Below are 15,703 nucleotides of genomic sequence, written 5' to 3'. Positions count from 1 at the left end.
TTGCTTTTGATTCTTCCTTTGCACTTACTCTTTCCCAGTCAAAGTCATGGGGACTCTTATTCTTTGTCCCATGTTTTTTTAGAAGTTTAGTGGAAAAAGATTAGGCGAGATTAGCTCTTGGGCAATAGTCGCATGCGAGGCATCTATTCTATCCTCTTCCGTAGGGGTGAGGACCAGTACACCTAGAGAACCCCCCGTCTGTCCCTCCTCCACCATTTTATTAATAAATATGAAGGAAAGAAAAATGAAAAATACAAGAGGGGGGACTATGCCAAAACCTGCAATGGCCAAATGATCAATGAAACCAACAATAAGGGCAAAATGAAATGTCACGAGTATGGGCAGATGCAACAAAATTTGGAACCGAGGACCACCAGCGATAAGCGTAACTATCTACCCCAAATGAAGCTAAAGAATCAACAACTTGATTTCCTTCTCGATAAATATTTGTACATATAAACCGCATTTGACAAAATTGCCAAAGACAATTTTTCCAATCCATCATAAGAAATCAAGAGACCGCATTAAAAGCCTTGAAAATAATGAATAACCAACATAAAATATATTTCAATCCATATATGCTTCCAATTTTTGTCCGATTTATAATGATGAAGAACAAAAGCTGTTTTTAGCTTTATATAGTGCAAACCCTACTTTTTTTATATGTAGGCTTTAGCTTTGTGTAGCTATGTGTACATAGTGAAAAGAAATTGATCAGGAAATAATTTTCCCTGGGGCCCCAAGAGTCGTGGCTTATACTCAGTGAAGGCCACATGTGTGTTGAAAATGTCATTTACGGGAGAAATTCTAACGTATTAGATCACGGCTCACCATGTATTGTGGCCGCACACAAGAACCTCTTTTTATGGATCATTGTTCTAAAAACCTGCTTTGCTTAGGCTCCGTCTAGGCGCTAGGCGGTTGTTCACCGCCCCGATTAATCTATAGTTGTTTGAAAATTAAGAAAGGGTGTGAAAACTTGCTTAGGCACCCACCCTGACCGCCAAGATGTCTGCCTAGCCCGTCCAAACCAGCCTAGCTTGTGACTTTCTTACCCAGAAAATAGATAACTTTTATTTACGTTTTATTTTTTTTAATAAATTGTAGGATACTTGCTGAATACACATTATATGCTTGTTCTCTGTATTTTCATTATGTTCTAATACTTTATAATCTATGTCATTCTATTTTGCAATTTATGTATGCTTTATGTATAAGTAAAGACTTATTTATACGATATATAAATTTACTTAAATCCGCCTAAGCGCTAAGCCCCAGCTCGCCGCCCTACTAGTGTCTAGCGTCTTTTAAAACCTTGTTATATATGGACACTTGTTGTACATATAAAAAGTTCATCTTGAGCAAATGACAGGTCTTTTGACAAGAGAAGTGTTATTACAATGAGATGTCTATTTGTCCCTTTAAACTTGTAGTTAATCAAGGAGAGAAGCATCAAATTACTTACCAAGATCTTAAATTGTTCTAATTTGTGGGAGGAGAATTCGAGCGTGGAGTGCAAAAGAACGAGCAAACTTCCTTTATATCGACTCCGACTCTAACACCTCCAAATCCAATGCATGTTGAAAAGGTAACTATGAATCTGATTGATCACGTTTGATAAGGTGTTATTTCACCCTCATACCAAAATATAAGCAAATAAGGATAAAGAGTCTTGTATGTCTCTGAATAATTGAGGTTTGGTCTATTCAAGCCAACCCTACAAAACATGGGATGGAAATCAAGGAATAACTCAAATGTGGGGGAGAAATTAGAGGATCTGTTTATCCAAACGAGAAGTATGTGGTGGACTCAAGGAATACTGTACTCTTTCACCACCCACAAATTAAGATGAGAAAATTAATAACGATGCTCAAAAAAGCAAGAGACTCGTTGTACCTTGTAATATTAATGCCGCATTTTTTTTTGCTTGCAGAGCTTGGGGTGTTGTATTGTTACCTCGCCAAATAGTTCCTTCAACATATCAAATGACAGAATGCATTTATTTTGCGATTTGTACAATATACTTTGTAAGATGAGTACGTACTTGTCACAATTCTCAAAACTTTATAGTCATTCGAATGCGAATTTGGCATATCGTAGTTTGCGAATTATTAATGACTGCCACAGGAAGTAAGGCAAACGATCTCGTTACGAGTTCAGATCACATCCGTACCTCGTAGTAATCGTGCCTACGTCTAGTTTGTCTTTCAAGCAAGTATTGGGACATGGGAATGGATTCATATGTTTGGTGTACTCACTCAATGTCGATGACGTAGGGTTGTCCCAGTACAACATGAAAAGCTCGGAAGCAGGACTATACCTAGTAGGAGTTGAACGATATGGTTGGGGTTGTCGAATTGGATTGCGCAGCTGCCGTCTGATCAGGTGGATGTGAACGACAACAGAACTTTTGATCATACGATTCCATGATCTGCATCTATCGGTTTTCTTCAATGGGAGATCTTCCATAGAATTTCATTTATGTTCGTTCAGGAGCTAGCTGTGGAGGAAATCAGAGGGCTTGGAGGTGTTTCTTGCTTGCTCCGTGTTATCAGACAGACCAATTGCGCACGCAACAAGGAGAATTGCATTGCTGTCCTTCACACAATCTGTTTGAATGACCGAACCAAGTGGAAGGAAATTAGGGAAGAAGAGAACACATATGGAACGATATCCAAGCTCGCATAGAATGGAACTTCAAGGGCTAAGTGTGAACAGAGCTGTAAATCACACATACTGCATGATGGTGAATCCAATACCATATTTGTAAATTCTTAACCTATTTCCAGAGCTCTAGTTGTTACTTGTTAGTATAGTGTACAACTCAAGCAACTCCAAGCATCATGTGTTCATTCTCAATCCCCGTTTTGTATGTTCTCGTTTTAGCTTACAAAGTTTCGATTTCAAGTTCAGGAGCTAGCCACGAAGAAGAAACAAAAATCAAGCTTTATATATCTTATACATAAAAAAAAAAAAAAAATTCTTTGTTTTGTTTTGTTGAATGGTTGTAGCAGATGGTTCTCCAAAAATGCTACTTGATAATTTTGCATTACACAATAATGCAGGAGAGAAGTGGCCTGCACAATAGTAAAACTAGAGTGTAATCACATATATATCTCCATCTCTGGATCTGACTCGCATCATCTCTCTATCAAACTCATCACGTGATAAGTGAGTTATATAATCCCGATTACATGTAATAATGCCACCCTGCACAGAACCCTTGTTTCTGCAACTACACAAAAATTACAAACCCAATAATCAACAGCTACAATCCAATGAGCTCCTTTACTCACTTTTGACCTTGAAATAAAGCAGAAAACAATTACCAATAACGAATGGTTCCAAATAATGAATGAATGGCTGCAGACAGTCTTGTTTTGATGATCAAAAGAACGGAAAATGCAAAAACGAGAAGAATGTGACCATATTGAATGGGTGCGGTGGCAATTTACAACTAGGGTTGTGGTCCATTGAAGATGCCCCTCTTTTTGTGAAAGTATTCATTGGAGGAGAGAGCACAGCAGTTATATAGTATCAAGGGCTAATGGTGAAAAAGGAAAATCGTTTAGGAAACGAGTCATTTTTCGTTTTTGTAAATCACAGCATGTACAAATAACTTGAAAAAAAAACACAAAGAAAATTTTATGCACACATAACAAACTATGATCACGTGAATGTAAGAACGCTTATTTCTAAAGTTCTGCGTCAAAATACTAACTTACTATTGATTTTGGCAACTTATACAATTGTGCATGTACACACCTCATCTTGTGCTACAACATTTTAATGTATAAATATCTCCTCTTGGCCTCCCTCCATCGTTCATTGTCACCTTTTGTGAGATTCTTCTGCTTTTGATTATTGCTTTGCACCTACTCTTTCCTAGTCAAAGTCATGGGGACTCTTATTCTTTGTCCGATTCAAAATGATGAAGAACAAAAGCTGTTTTTACCTTTAAATAGTACAAACCCTAATTTTCTTTTTTATATAGGCTTTAGCTTTGTGTAGCTATATATGTGTACATGGTGAAAGGAATTGATCAGGAAATAATTTTCCGTAGGGCCCCAAGAGTCATGGCTTATGCATGAGTGAAGGTCACAAGTTTGTTGAAAATGTCATTTATGGGAGAAATTCTAACGTAAGAGACCATGACCCATTATGTCCAGTGGCCACTTATTGTACATATAAAAAGTTCATCTTGAGCAAATGCGAGGTCATCTTTTGACAAGAGAAGTGTTATTAGGATGAGAAGTCTATCTGTCCCTTTAAACTTGTAATTAATCAAGAAGACAAGCATCAAATTACTTACTAAGATCTTAACGATATCTTAAATTATTCTAATTTATGGAAGGAGAATTTGAGCAAAAGAACGAGCAAACTGCCTTCATATCGAATCCGATCCGACCCAGTCTGTTGGAACACCTGCAATACATGTTCGACAGGTAACTATGAATCTGATTGATCACGTTTGAAAAGGTGTTATTGCATACTCATACCAAATTATAAGCAAATACGCGTAAAGAAAGTGTCTTGTATGTCCCTGAATAATTGAGGTTTGGTCTATTCAAGCCAACCCTACAAAACATGGGATGGATATCAAGGAATAACTCGTGTGTGGAAAAAGTATGTATTGTCCAATGCATGGGACAAAGTTACAAACACAAAAAAAAGAGGCACCAGAAGAGTTGGTGATTGCTTGATTCAAACATGTCACTTCTGAAGTTCAATTCTCCCTGGTAAGTATCACTTGTAAAGATCATAAATCAAATATAAATTGTTGAACAAATTAAATTAATAAATATCAATGACATATTCAAAACATGAACTTTTCAATAATTTGAAATTTAAAAAATCATCATTTTAGTTGATTTTGTTGTAATTAATATTTAACGTTCTATGATTATGTAAATACATGATAAATTTGATCCAAAACACGTTCAATGGAACCTGAATTTTCTACTGCTTGTGTATGGACCATTTTGTCCATTGCACTAACCACAATCTTATTCTCTTCGTTATAGCGACATGTCGACTTTGAACAAACTCAACTTTACCGCTTTGGAAGTCTCTAGAAAAAACTACTTTAAGTGGGTCTAAGATGTGAAGCTCCACCTCATTGCAAAGAGTCTTAGGGTCAACATTGAAGCTGAGAAGGATAACTTGGTTGGCAAAGCTGACAAAGCAACCGCTATGATCTTCATACGAAGGCATATGCATGATGCACTGCAGACCGAGTACCTCGCTAAAAAGGATCCAAGAGCTTTATGACTCGCTTTGGAAGAGCGCTTTGATCATCAAAGTGATATCTTATTGCATGAACACGACTGGCTTTATTTACGCTTTCAAGACTTTAAATTTGTGAATACAATTCTAAAGTTTGTCGAATCCGATCACTTTTCAAGTTCTGTAAAGAGAACTTGATTGAACAAGATCTCATGAGGAAGACCTATTCAACTTTTCATGTCATCAATATTGTCTTGCAACAACAATATAAGGCACACAAATTTTTGAAATTTTAGGATTTGGTCTCTTTCTTACTACATGCTGAAAAGAAAAATTAGTTGTTGATTAAACATCATCAAGTTAGATGTCAAGGGCTGAAAGCGAGGAGTTGATGTTGTTCCATTTGTCATGTCATGGATCGATTATTATGATGGTCGAGATTTAGCGAAATACGGGTAAATGCACAAAGGTTAAATGTAGAGACTCGAGATTCCAAAGGTTAAATGTTTATCCTAGTTTATTAATTATGATGCAATTTTAGTAAAAGGTAATATCTGATTGGATAAAACAAAGGAAAACTAACGAAAATGACTTGAAAACTTTAGGTTTTAATCAAAAGAACAAAAAAGGTGTTGTAAGTGAATAGTACCATGAGTGACTTTTTAGAGTAAAAATGTCATTTTCGTTAAAAGTAAACAGTACCAGGAGTGTTTCGTTAAAACTCTCATAAAACAAATCACAGTAAATAAGCCAGTGTCAAATGCTACTCGGAATTTGTTTAGAGTAATACCATTTGTATTATACGACTACTCATTTGCCAATCCCCTCCAACTTTGAACTCCAGCACAGAATATTACAAGAGTTTTAGGTGTAATCGTATGAAGGTGTTTAGGTTTCCTTAAATGCCATTTGATTTGACTTGATTTAGAGGCTTGTGTGACGCTCTTTTTGCTCACCTTAAGTTTTTTGCTAAAAATTTTGCACCGAGGATCACGTCGATAATGTACACACCTAGTCTGTTGCATTGTATTTCTCCTTGACATTGTTGTGTATTTTTGCAAGGAATATTGATAGTCGATCCTTTTTGTGACATTTTTCGAATTTAGTAAAGAAATATTGATAGTCCATGGTAGGTCTGTTTTACAAAGACGCAGTCATAGTTCATGATATTCATGTTTGTGTTTAGATAGTTTGTGCTATTCTATGTACGTAATAACACATCTTTTTCAATTAAAAATAATAATTTGAATGACTATTAAAGATGTAATTCTTTTGGTAAATTACGATAAAATAATAAAAAGAAATCATTCAAGGATAACATTGTCTAGGCCTCGCAGAGTAACTCAAATCTAAACTCAACGGCTTCAAAAACAATTCATTTTTTCGAAATGGTATCATAATCCTTTTGGAAAATCCCAAAAGAGAAAAGAAAATCTGGCCGACTACAACAGATTCAACGACATTGTGACAAGCACCCTTCAAAATTTCATAATTCCCAGCCACTAGGAGGAGGAACGACACCTTCAACCGCGGAAGCAGGGATTTGTGTTGGAGGAATCGAATCCCACTCTGCCCCTACTGCGCCTGCACTCAAACATAAACGAGATAGGGAAGAAACAAATTTGTGTCAGAATAGGTACCCGATTGAAAACAGATGCATACTTGATAACATATAATGTGATTGAGCATAAATGTTTCTAAAAGCCTGTAGACTCCAAGAAGGATATTACAATTAAAATGTGATGATTCTACCACAAAATTTACAACACTAAAAAGTTGACAAGTGAAACCTGGTTCTGCGGTCCAGCCAACAACGGGAGCCGGGATAGTTGTAGTGGCATCTGCTGGCCAAGGAGCATCAGAAACTTGGGAAGGCCATTGATCAGCCCCGACAATACCAGGTGCAACATAATCTGCAGTTCCATAATCTGGGATTTGAGGAACATCTTCATCTTCCTTTTCCTTGGCCTCCTCGGGGTCTCTGTAGAAGAAAAGATCAACCTGCAAAAAGAAATTTGGACGATGATTAGAAGTTTACGGACTATATCTTAACAGACCCCTCAAGTAACTTACAAATAAGGCCCAAAAGCCAAGGCATACAATTTCAAATTCAAAGGAAACATAATAATTTTTTACTAGTGGTGTTCTGGCTTACCATGACATCCCACTTATGCCCAGGACGGAGAGAGCCACGCATCTGCAAAACCATCCTTGCTAGGAGCCAGAAAAGACATCCAATGCTGTGCTTACCCTTGTTATTGGCAGGGATGCCAATATCAACATAACGCATAGGGGAATCAGTATCACAGAAAGCAATGGTTGGTATGTTTCCCAAAGCAGCCTCCTTAATTGGCTGCAGGCACATAACGATTATCAGAACACGCTAAGAAAACAAGCAGATCAAAATTGGGAAATAACTAAGAGAATTATATATTAACACATACACAAGCCCTGGATAATATCATCAACTTAAATATGGCAACAAAGAAGGAACATACAATGCCACTAGAAATAGAAGATGATCATCACCTGAGCGTCAGTTCGTGGGTCAGTCAGAATGAGGAGACGGGGCTCATTGAACGACGTCTGGAGCTGATTTGTGAAAGTACCTGGCGTGTGCCTTCCAGCAATAGCATTAGCGCCAGTGTGCTGAGCGAATTTCAGGACAGCCCTCTGACCATAGGGCCTTGCTGATTGTACAATGATATCCTTGGGATTCTCAATCGCAACAATCACCCTGGCAGCCATCTGAAGCTTGTCCCAAGTTTTTCCAAGATTGATAATGTAAATCCCTAAGAACAACCAAATCTAATCACTAAAATGCCAATTCGTTAACTGAAAGCTAGTCCTGAAACGAATCAACAGCTAATGAAACAATACGACGAACAATAACACAGATTAGCACAATATTGCGCTCCACAACCGCATACTAATGCGCTTCACAACCGCTTTATCACACACATGCCAAATTATAGAGCTTCTTGCACAGACAGTCCCGAGACACAATCAAATGATATTAAAACCATCTAATTTTCTAAACCCAAGTAAATTGAACCAAATGAATCAGTTCAAATAGTCACAAATGCATATTAATTTGAAAGAAAAATTACAAAAACAAAATGCACCTCATAAAACAAATAACCCTAGAGCGAAATTATACAAATAACAGATCTTGCAAAACAAATATAAATTGCCCATCATTTGAAATACAAACAAAATAAAAAATCTGATATTTATTTTGATAAATATGCATTTTCCCAGCATCGATACAATTGCAAAAGCAGAAACAAAAACCAAAAATCAAAACTATATCTGAAAAAAATGGAAAGAGATGAGAGTGTACCATCATTGCGGCGCTTGAAGACGTATCTTTCCATCTGGAAATCACAGTTTTTGGTACCGAGGTGGACTTCGGCGGCCAACATCATCTGGATGTCAGCCTCCTTCTGAGAGAGCTGACGCGGAGCCGCGGCGGTGGTGGTCGCCATGGTTGCGATCGACCGAGAGAGATGAGGTCTCTGAAAACCCTAGAGTCCCGCCGGGAGGTTTTGTGAGCGAGAGAGAGCGAACGAGGATGTGAAGAGTTTTTGTCCTTTTTCGGGATTACTGTGGGGCGAGTTTGTTCGCTTTATATATGGGAGAGTGGAAGCGAAAACCCTACGAAAATTAAAATGTTTTCAACAAGATGTAATTTTTTTTTAAATAATAAAAAAATATAAAAAAAAACTTTACTCTAATTTACAGTAATTAGTAATAGGATTAACTGACCTAATTCGCAGGCAAAATCACATATGTGAACCTTGTTTTTGCTTCGAAAAATCATTTCAATTAACAACAGTGGCATTGTATAAAAAACAATAGAGTAACTACACAATTGCAAAGGCGGAGCTCTACCAACTGAGCTATATCCCCGAGCCAAGTGGAGCATGCATGAAGGAGTCAAATGCTTCCTCTATTCTTTTCGTTGGTGCAGCTGGATCATCATGGACTTGAACTAGAGACCTCGTCTGTAAAGTAAATCATCGCACCTACAGTCCAAACAATCGAGAGAGAATCAATATTACTGTGATTCATACAATTTTATTACTTTATGTCCGTGTCTTATTACAAATATATGTAAAAATATTCATTAACTGATTTAAAATTAATTGACCAAACTCCCTTACTTCCAAGAGATGAGGGAAACTTGCAAATGAGAGTTCTAATGCTTGAACTTATATATTTGTGTAAACCCTTCACTATTAATGAGAATTCATCTACTCCATGGACGTAGCCAAACTTAGGGTGAATCATGTACATCTTGTGTTTGCTTCCCTATCTCTATCTCTTAACACATCATCATCAATAGGTGACCGGAGCAACCGAGCAAAGGTCACAAACTTGACACTTTAAGTTGTTCTGAAGTCTTCACCGATTTTGTGCATCAACAAGATTAATTGAAAAAAAATGTATAATAATAAAATAAAGGCTTGCTAGAGGGTGGGTAATAGAATCCTATCTGAATCCTCTTTGTAAGGATCCTATGGATCAGTGCATCATATCATTCTTCAGTCATCTTGTGGCTAAAAATTATTTTGAATTTTTTATTTAAAAATGAACACAAACAAATACTTAACAAAAACTGACTGCACGATGTACGATGAACGACTAAGATGAATTGATCTCTAAAATTTTCACAAAGAGGATCCGGAGATAATCCTCATCCCTTTTCTTTTTAAGTGGTTTGGAGGATTTGCCTATTGAGCTCACTGCCTCCTAACAATCATAGGATGAACAGATCTAAATGAAAAACAGGTGGATCAAAGTTTAGTTGGGAAAACAGATGGAAAACTTTGGAGCGAAAATTCTACAATGCATCAATGGGTTGCATATACATTGTGATGTGAGATCCTTTACACCATCAGATATAACGGTTCGATTTAAAACATTCAAATCGAGCCCGGCATTTGAACGTATACATCGATATGAAGCAGAAAAACTCGTTTTGAGGACCCAAAGAGAGACCGAATTAGTAAACCACAACAATCTTAAGTAACACGAATCTACACCGGCATTGAGTGCGTAACTGGTTTTCATTGTAATCTATATACATTTTCTGAAAGGATAGGACCTTCAATATGATTCTAGGGCACATCACCAAATATCAAAAACACAAGAGGTCACTGCAGTCTGCCTCAGGTAATTCGGTACATGTTTTAACACAATTATCGACTCTATAAGTTTCCGATAAAATTCAACCTTCACTATGCTCTGTAGGCCCAACCATGCTCTTGTAAATATGCTTGAACTGCTTCTTTTAAGGCAAAGTTTGGTATTAGCTCTGATTGATCAAGCGGCTCTCGAGTGATTGGATCGAACTTGCCAACCTGGTATATAGTGCCAAAAAAAAACAGGCCAGAGATCAATGTGTATATAATGTGATTATATACACCAGTGCAGAGAAGGCATTTGTATTAGTAGATGAAATATGACAACAATATCTACCTTCTCAAGATGGTGAAGGATCACTGATCTCTCATATGTAGCCCCACTTGGAGTAATCACAGGATCACGAAATATGTCAAGAGTGATTTTGCAACATAGGTAATCCGGCACCTGAAGTTTTTTTAACAATGTCACAACAAAAGTAACTGAGAATGGAAGACAAAGAAAACCAAAACCATGTACTGACCTCACTAGGCGTGTCAGCTTCTGCAGCTTTCTCGAACACTCTTCCTAATGCCTCTAACTGTTTCTTATGTGTGGTAGCAGCTTCATCCAAAAACCCTTCCATTTGACAAGAGTCATGTTTCTCTTTGAGAGCAGTCTCGCAAGCTTCTCTGAGACATGAAACAAGTTTTATGAACCAGCTCCCTTTAAACGAACATCAACAGTTATTCAATATTGATAACATTTTCAGACATCATACGCCTGAACCCAAGGAAGACATACTTCAAATTTTGCAATTCCCATGATCGTTTGCTCGATGTCTCCTCCCACTCCATGTACTTTGCTTTTGAAAGCTCCTGCCAGATCTCCTCTACCATATAATCTTTCAGATTGGCACCCCTCCCAAGATCCAAAGCCTGTACAGGAAGTTCAAACAAACTTCAGTAGAATTCAAATATTTTATCCACGTTGTAAGCAACTATATCCAACAAACAGTTTTTAAAAGCAGTATGAAGACTATGAAATAATAGTATGAAAGGACTATGAAATAATAAAAGTATTATGATAAAAACAGGCAGGAGATTATACAATACTAGTACCATTTGACTGTTTAAGCTTCTGTAATACACCTGATTTCCCCCCTGTTTTCAAATTTTCCATACATCATATACAAGCATGTCGAGCAAGGCCTTCTAAGCAAGTGGTGAATATCAATTGCATCATTGTGATGCAACTATAATACAGCCTCTCACAACCCTCTTTGTTCTATGAGATTATGCAACTTTCAAATAAGATCAAAAAAGCCATAATCTTTCTAAAGTATCCTCAGTTGTATTTTCTTTTTCTTTCTTTTTTCTGAATGGTTTATACAACTTTCATAATTTCACTAGATATAATTAGTTTTTAGCAGAAATTTTGTGAGTTTGATTGACCTCCATTTTGTTCTTCTACCATAATCATAAACTGAAAAGAGGCATACTAAGAGATGTTTTCTCAACGCTCATGATAAGAGACAGAAAGCACTCCTTACCCTCTCCAGTGCCTTAACTCCCTCGCCATACTCTTGCTTCTGTAGTAAAGCAAGCCCCAATATATAGTTACCCTGTCACGCATAAAATTTTCAATGAACTATGCGGCAAGATGATGATTCTAGAAAAAAGGAAAATGGCCAGATGACAATGGGTTAATGTGCAAGACTCAGAGAAGTGTACAGGGAAACATACAAGATATGCAACATTAATATACAAACTTCCACCCATCCAATACTTGTTTAAAAGTGTAAAGTACAGAATATCCACTTGCAAGCAGGCGAAAAATGAAAAGAAAGCACAGGTTCTCAGAAGTCAGAACATAATCTCAAATAGAAAAGTCAAGAGCACATAGCACATAGAAGGAACCCGCTTTCAAGCTATCATCTACGTGAAAATTCATATTATGCATCTGGGTGCCAACAAAACTGGTATTAAACGTCTTTTGCCACTTGAATGTGCTCAAATTGTATAAATAGCATCTAACTCATAAACTGATGGCTTGTTAGAAAAGGAAACAAACGGACAAAGTCCCCGTGCGTGTAATGTAGGCCAACGATTTCTGACCCGACCTCCATGCGTTAAAACGCTGACATTCAATTTATCACAATTCAACAATGAATACAACCCCCTGCAGCACCACGACAACATCTCGAGCCGATACACAAAAAGATATATCAATATACCAAAATATCACTCTTCCAAACATCTCACCGCTCTATTTTCATGTCACAGATAACATCGTAGAAACACATTTATAGAAAGAAAAAAAGAACAAAATCAAAACCAAAACATAAGAATTTTACCTTAACTGAGTTATGATCAAGCTGAATAGCTCTCCGAGAATCCTCTTCGACTTTCTTCCAATCACTGCATTACTCAAAACCCATTAATGAAATCCAACAAACAAAAAGGAAAACGAAATTTGAAACTAGAGAGAGGGGTGGATCATACATACTTACGCTTGAGATGGCAGAGAGCGCGATTCGTAAAATAAACAGGAACATTAGGGCACAGAGTGATTGCCTTCAAAACCCAAATGCCAAAAAACAACACCACAAAATCATCAATCACAAAGATCAAACCTTTACCATTTAAATTTTCCACACAGGCAAAGTACACGAGGGCAACGAATTGCAGAAACAAAACAACAATACCTCAGTATACGCATCGATGGCGGCCGCGAATCGCTCTTTCTTGAAGTAGGTGTTGCCGTCCTTCTTGAGTTTCTCCGCCGTCGATGATGCGAGACTCGGCGCCATATCCGTCTTCTGCTTCCTCTACCCAAATTGATTGTTTCCTATGGTGTTTTCTGCGGATGCGGGCGTCCAAAAATAGACGTTTAAGCGGCAGAGATAGGAGGAGTAGGAAGTGGTGGGCGAAAGCGAAAGGGTGAGGGAAATAAAAGGGAAAGCGCGAAATGGAGGAGACCAAGACGATGAGCGAGGCAAAGGCAAACCCTCAAAAGGGGAGTCAGAGACGTTTCCCATTGCGGGGTTTGAGAATTGAGAGGACAAAGACTTGTGACATTTTTTCTTTTTCTTTTTTTAATAATAATGTTAAGGTGATAAAATTTAAAAATTAAATGATATGTTATGAATAGAAATGAATACGTTTATCAACGTTTAAATAATAAACTAATCACCAACTTTTATGTCTTTTAGTTTTCAAAATTTTATCCACAAATGTAGTCTTGCTAACATCACTTTTTTTAATTCTAGTTATACTGATTTTGTACATTACATTTGTAAATTTTGTGATATGTCACTATTAAAAAATAAATTCATTAATTGATATTTAAGTAATAATTTAATGAACTATATTAGCACTGTAATAATATAATTTTAAACAACTCACAAGCATATTATAAAAAATTTAAAATGCAAAAATGAAAACTTTAGACTGACAATATTAATTTCCTTAGAAAATTTGCTTTTGGATTTGGGCCTTCCCCTGTAAGTTCAATTTTAATTGGAAGTTGTCTCTTTTTGTTAATTTTGATTATTTATTTATTTAATCTATTTTGCTTTTGGATTTGGGACTTCCCCTATAAGTTCAATTTTAATTGGAAGTTGTCCCTTTTTGTTAATTTTGATTATTTATTTAATCTATTTTTCATAGGTGAATTTTACTTTTTTTTTTTTTTTAAACAATATTATCTACACTAAGAAGAAGAAAGTGAGCTTAGCCTCATAATGAATTAGCAATAATGTGATTTAATTTCGTTTTTAACGAAAGTCAAACCTAGACCTCTCACTTATAGTTTTAAAATTGCCAGAATAAAAAAAAGATTTGGGTTGGTGTGAATAGCCAAGTCTGGATCTTCATCGGATCTTCTTTGTGAGGATCCTGGAGATCCGTAAATCGTGTCCGTACATTTTATATCGTGCTGTCAAAAGTCATTTTAAATTTTTTATTTAAAATTAAACATAAACAGTACTTGATAAAAACTGACCGCATAATATACGATGAACAAACATGATTCACCAATCTCCAGAATTCTCACCAAAAGAGTCCGAAGGAATCCTGTTGGTGAATGGCCAATGCCTTTACTCTTTCATAATTTATTTTTACCCAAAATTTTCAACACCTCTCTGGATTATAAAAGTCGGTCAATGGGATTGATCCCAAAAATAGGACGTCAATGTGAAATTGATTTATTGGTGGTTATTCATGGAACTGGATCCTCTCCTAAGCTCAGATGGTAATCCTCATGAGTAGCACATCCGGGTCGTTCAAACTTGATCCAACGGTTGCAATTATTATAACTTTAGAAAGACCACCTGTTTGCAGCCGTTGGATCAAATTTCAACGGCCCAAATGCGCTGCTCAAGAGAATCCTCATCCTGAGCTCAGGAGAGGATCCAATTCCGTTATTCACAACATTTAATTAAAAGAGATCTCAAATGCGAGTCAATTGTAGAGAATATTGCTCTAATAAACTTGACTAAGCCCAACTATATTTTGAATGTCATGGTTTTAATTGTGTCATTGTTGGGGCAATGTAAATGTGTCAATACTGTTTTTTTTGTTAAATAATACCAAAAATAAACTCTTAACCACGTAAGTTACATGCTCTGAACAAATCTTTGTAAATATCGTTTCGTGGAAAACAAAACTACTTTTTCCCGAACCAAATTCCAACTTGGAAAGTTTTGACACTACACTTTCCTTCAATTTAATTTTGGATAATGCCTGCATTCCCCTTTTGGGGATGGACTCATTTTTTTTCCACTTGCAAATAACGTATCGTTACCATTGAAATTTCATAATCGAAATTGTTCGATGTCTTAATTTTCATTTGAAGATCAAAAAATTCATTTGAACTGGAGATCACTTTAACCATTTAAATGTATCAAATAAATCAACGGTTCATCATAAATATGCTACTTAGTACTTACACCGTTAATTTATTTGATACATTTAGGAAACTAAACGATTTCTTATTCAAATGATTTTTTTGTGTGGATGATCTTCAAATGAAGATTAAGAGATTACATCGTTCTTATAATGAAAATTCTACGGTAAAGATGCGTTATGGAGGGAGAATGAGCTCGTCCCTCCAAGGGGGAAGTATTATCCTTTAGTTCTACCTTTCAACTTCCAATGAATAAAAGGAAGGGAAACACATGTATGTATGGTTTAATTGGAAGGCCAACAAGGGTGGATTGAGTTAGTAATGATCATTCTCTTTGCTAGATCAAGACCTAAGTTCTTGTTTCATTGTCGGCAATCCTTCTTAGTGGGTAGTCTGTAAAAAAACTAAAAAAGAGGGCTATGGCGCCCTCTGTGAGTTATCA

At 36.5% G+C, this 15,703-nt stretch overlaps 2 protein-coding genes across 2 annotated transcripts; both read right to left on the bottom strand.

Annotated features, from left to right (window-relative positions):
• Positions 1-6,481: 6,481 nt before the first annotated feature.
• LOC103435895 (small ribosomal subunit protein uS2-like) lies at positions 6,482-8,864 on the bottom strand. The gene is made up of 5 exons (XM_008374324.4): positions 8,570-8,864; positions 7,756-8,018; positions 7,382-7,579; positions 7,017-7,227; positions 6,482-6,810 (listed from the first exon to the last, which is right to left on the bottom strand). Exons 1-5 carry the CDS (start codon positions 8,712-8,714, stop codon positions 6,713-6,715), a joined length of 915 nt encoding a protein of 304 aa, XP_008372546.3. The 5' UTR covers positions 8,715-8,864; the 3' UTR covers positions 6,482-6,712.
• A 1,370-nt stretch (positions 8,865-10,234) lies between these two features.
• Positions 10,235-15,250, bottom strand: LOC103435896 (E3 ubiquitin-protein ligase CHIP). Its single transcript, XM_008374325.4, has 8 exons — positions 13,061-15,250; positions 12,862-12,929; positions 12,710-12,773; positions 11,906-11,977; positions 11,158-11,291; positions 10,898-11,045; positions 10,711-10,821; positions 10,235-10,592 (listed from the first exon to the last, which is right to left on the bottom strand). Exons 1-8 carry the CDS (start codon positions 13,163-13,165, stop codon positions 10,470-10,472), a joined length of 825 nt encoding a protein of 274 aa, XP_008372547.1. The 5' UTR covers positions 13,166-15,250; the 3' UTR covers positions 10,235-10,469.
• Between the last annotated feature and the right edge of the window lie 453 nt (positions 15,251-15,703).

Source organism: Malus domestica, chromosome 05 (genome assembly GCF_042453785.1).
Source record: "Malus domestica chromosome 05, GDT2T_hap1".
In the NCBI taxonomy this organism is placed as follows: Eukaryota; Viridiplantae; Streptophyta; class Magnoliopsida; order Rosales; family Rosaceae; genus Malus; species Malus domestica.
Note: the sequence above shows the minus strand (reverse complement) of the source record. Positions and strands in the feature narration are given on the sequence as shown.

What these genes read in the sequence shown, in the direction of transcription:
- LOC103435895 (XM_008374324.4), bottom strand. Translation starts at nt 8,714, where the DNA reads ATGGCGACCACCACCGCCGCGGCTCCGCGTCAGCTCTCTCAGAAGGAG. An exon ending in CTTCAAGCGCCGCAATGATG is followed by an intron (nt 8,019 to 8,569) that starts GTACACTCTCAT and finishes GGTTGTTCTTAG; the next exon opens with GGATTTACATTATCAATCTT. An exon ending in GGCATAAGTGGGATGTCATG is followed by an intron (nt 7,228 to 7,381) that starts GTAAGCCAGAAC and finishes TTCTTTTTGCAG; the next exon opens with GTTGATCTTTTCTTCTACAG.
- LOC103435896 (XM_008374325.4), bottom strand. Translation starts at nt 13,165, where the DNA reads ATGGCGCCGAGTCTCGCATCATCGACGGCGGAGAAACTCAAGAAGGAC. An exon ending in CCATCGATGCGTATACTGAG is followed by an intron (nt 12,930 to 13,060) that starts GTATTGTTGTTT and finishes TGGGTTTTGAAG; the next exon opens with GCAATCACTCTGTGCCCTAA. An exon ending in TTGATCATAACTCAGTTAAG is followed by an intron (nt 11,978 to 12,709) that starts GTAAAATTCTTA and finishes TATGCGTGACAG; the next exon opens with GGTAACTATATATTGGGGCT.